The sequence below is a fragment of the Hippocampus comes genome, unplaced genomic scaffold (genome assembly GCF_001891065.2).
Source record: "Hippocampus comes isolate QL1 unplaced genomic scaffold, H_comes_QL1_v1.1 C16740718, whole genome shotgun sequence".
In the NCBI taxonomy this organism is placed as follows: Eukaryota; Metazoa; Chordata; class Actinopteri; order Syngnathiformes; family Syngnathidae; genus Hippocampus; species Hippocampus comes.
In genome coordinates this window covers 1-776 of record NW_017837930.1, presented here as the reverse complement: position 1 = coordinate 776, position 776 = coordinate 1, and the positions used below count along the sequence as shown (strand labels likewise).

Below are 776 nucleotides of genomic sequence, written 5' to 3'. Positions count from 1 at the left end.
TTTTTTTTTCTTCTTAACAGGAGGTGGAAGTGTTAATCAACTGGGCGGGACGTTCCTCAACGGCAGACCTCTCCCGGACTCCAAGAGGAGGAAAATGGTGGAGCTGGCCTCGGAGGGGGTGCGACCGAGTCAAATCTCGAGGATTCTGCGGGTATTTGGAGCAGGGGTTGGAATAGTTTGGGATCCAAAGTCCGGTCAATCGTATCTCAAGAGACCACTGTGATTTATTTTGCCAAAATTTAGGGAAAGTGCGTCTTTTCCAGGTGTCAACAGGCTGCGTGAGTAAAATCCTCAGCCGCTACCGCCTCACCGGCCTCGTCCAGCCCAAGACAATCGGCGGGAGCCGGCCGCGCCTCCTCATGCCCGCTGTCATTGCCGCCATCGTACAGCACAAGCGGGACAATCCGTCCATTTTCGCCTGGGAGATCAGGAAAAGCCTGCTGGCCGCCAGGAGCTGCAAGGCCTCCAGAGTTCCCAGCGTAAGTTGTTTTTTTTCCTATTTTAAAGACATTTAGATGTATTTTGATATGTTTTGTGGTTCCTAAGGTGTCGTCCATAAACCGGATTTTAAGGAGGCTCCCCTTGGAGCAGGAACCATGGAGCGACACACAATGGAGGGCTGAACACAGTAAGTTCTCACCACAGTAATACTAAGTTTGGATTTTTCGTTATAGGTCATTTTTATATCATTTGGATTTTAGTTTTCTTAAATTTAGTTGTAATCATTTTTTAGAGCAGGTTTGTCAGTTTTAACATAAGAGTATGAGGAGTTACAT

The 776-nt window shown here is 47.6% G+C and overlaps 1 protein-coding gene across 1 annotated transcript; it reads left to right on the top strand.

Moving 5' to 3' along the window:
- Positions 1-16: 16 nt before the first annotated feature.
- Positions 17-628, top strand: LOC109509038 (paired box protein Pax-6-like; the record flags this gene model as incomplete). The annotated part of the gene is made up of 3 exons (XM_019858966.1): positions 17-151; positions 264-479; positions 547-628. Coding segments are annotated over 3 exons (433 nt in total), but the record flags the coding sequence as incomplete, so codon positions are not given.
- Between the last annotated feature and the right edge of the window lie 148 nt (positions 629-776).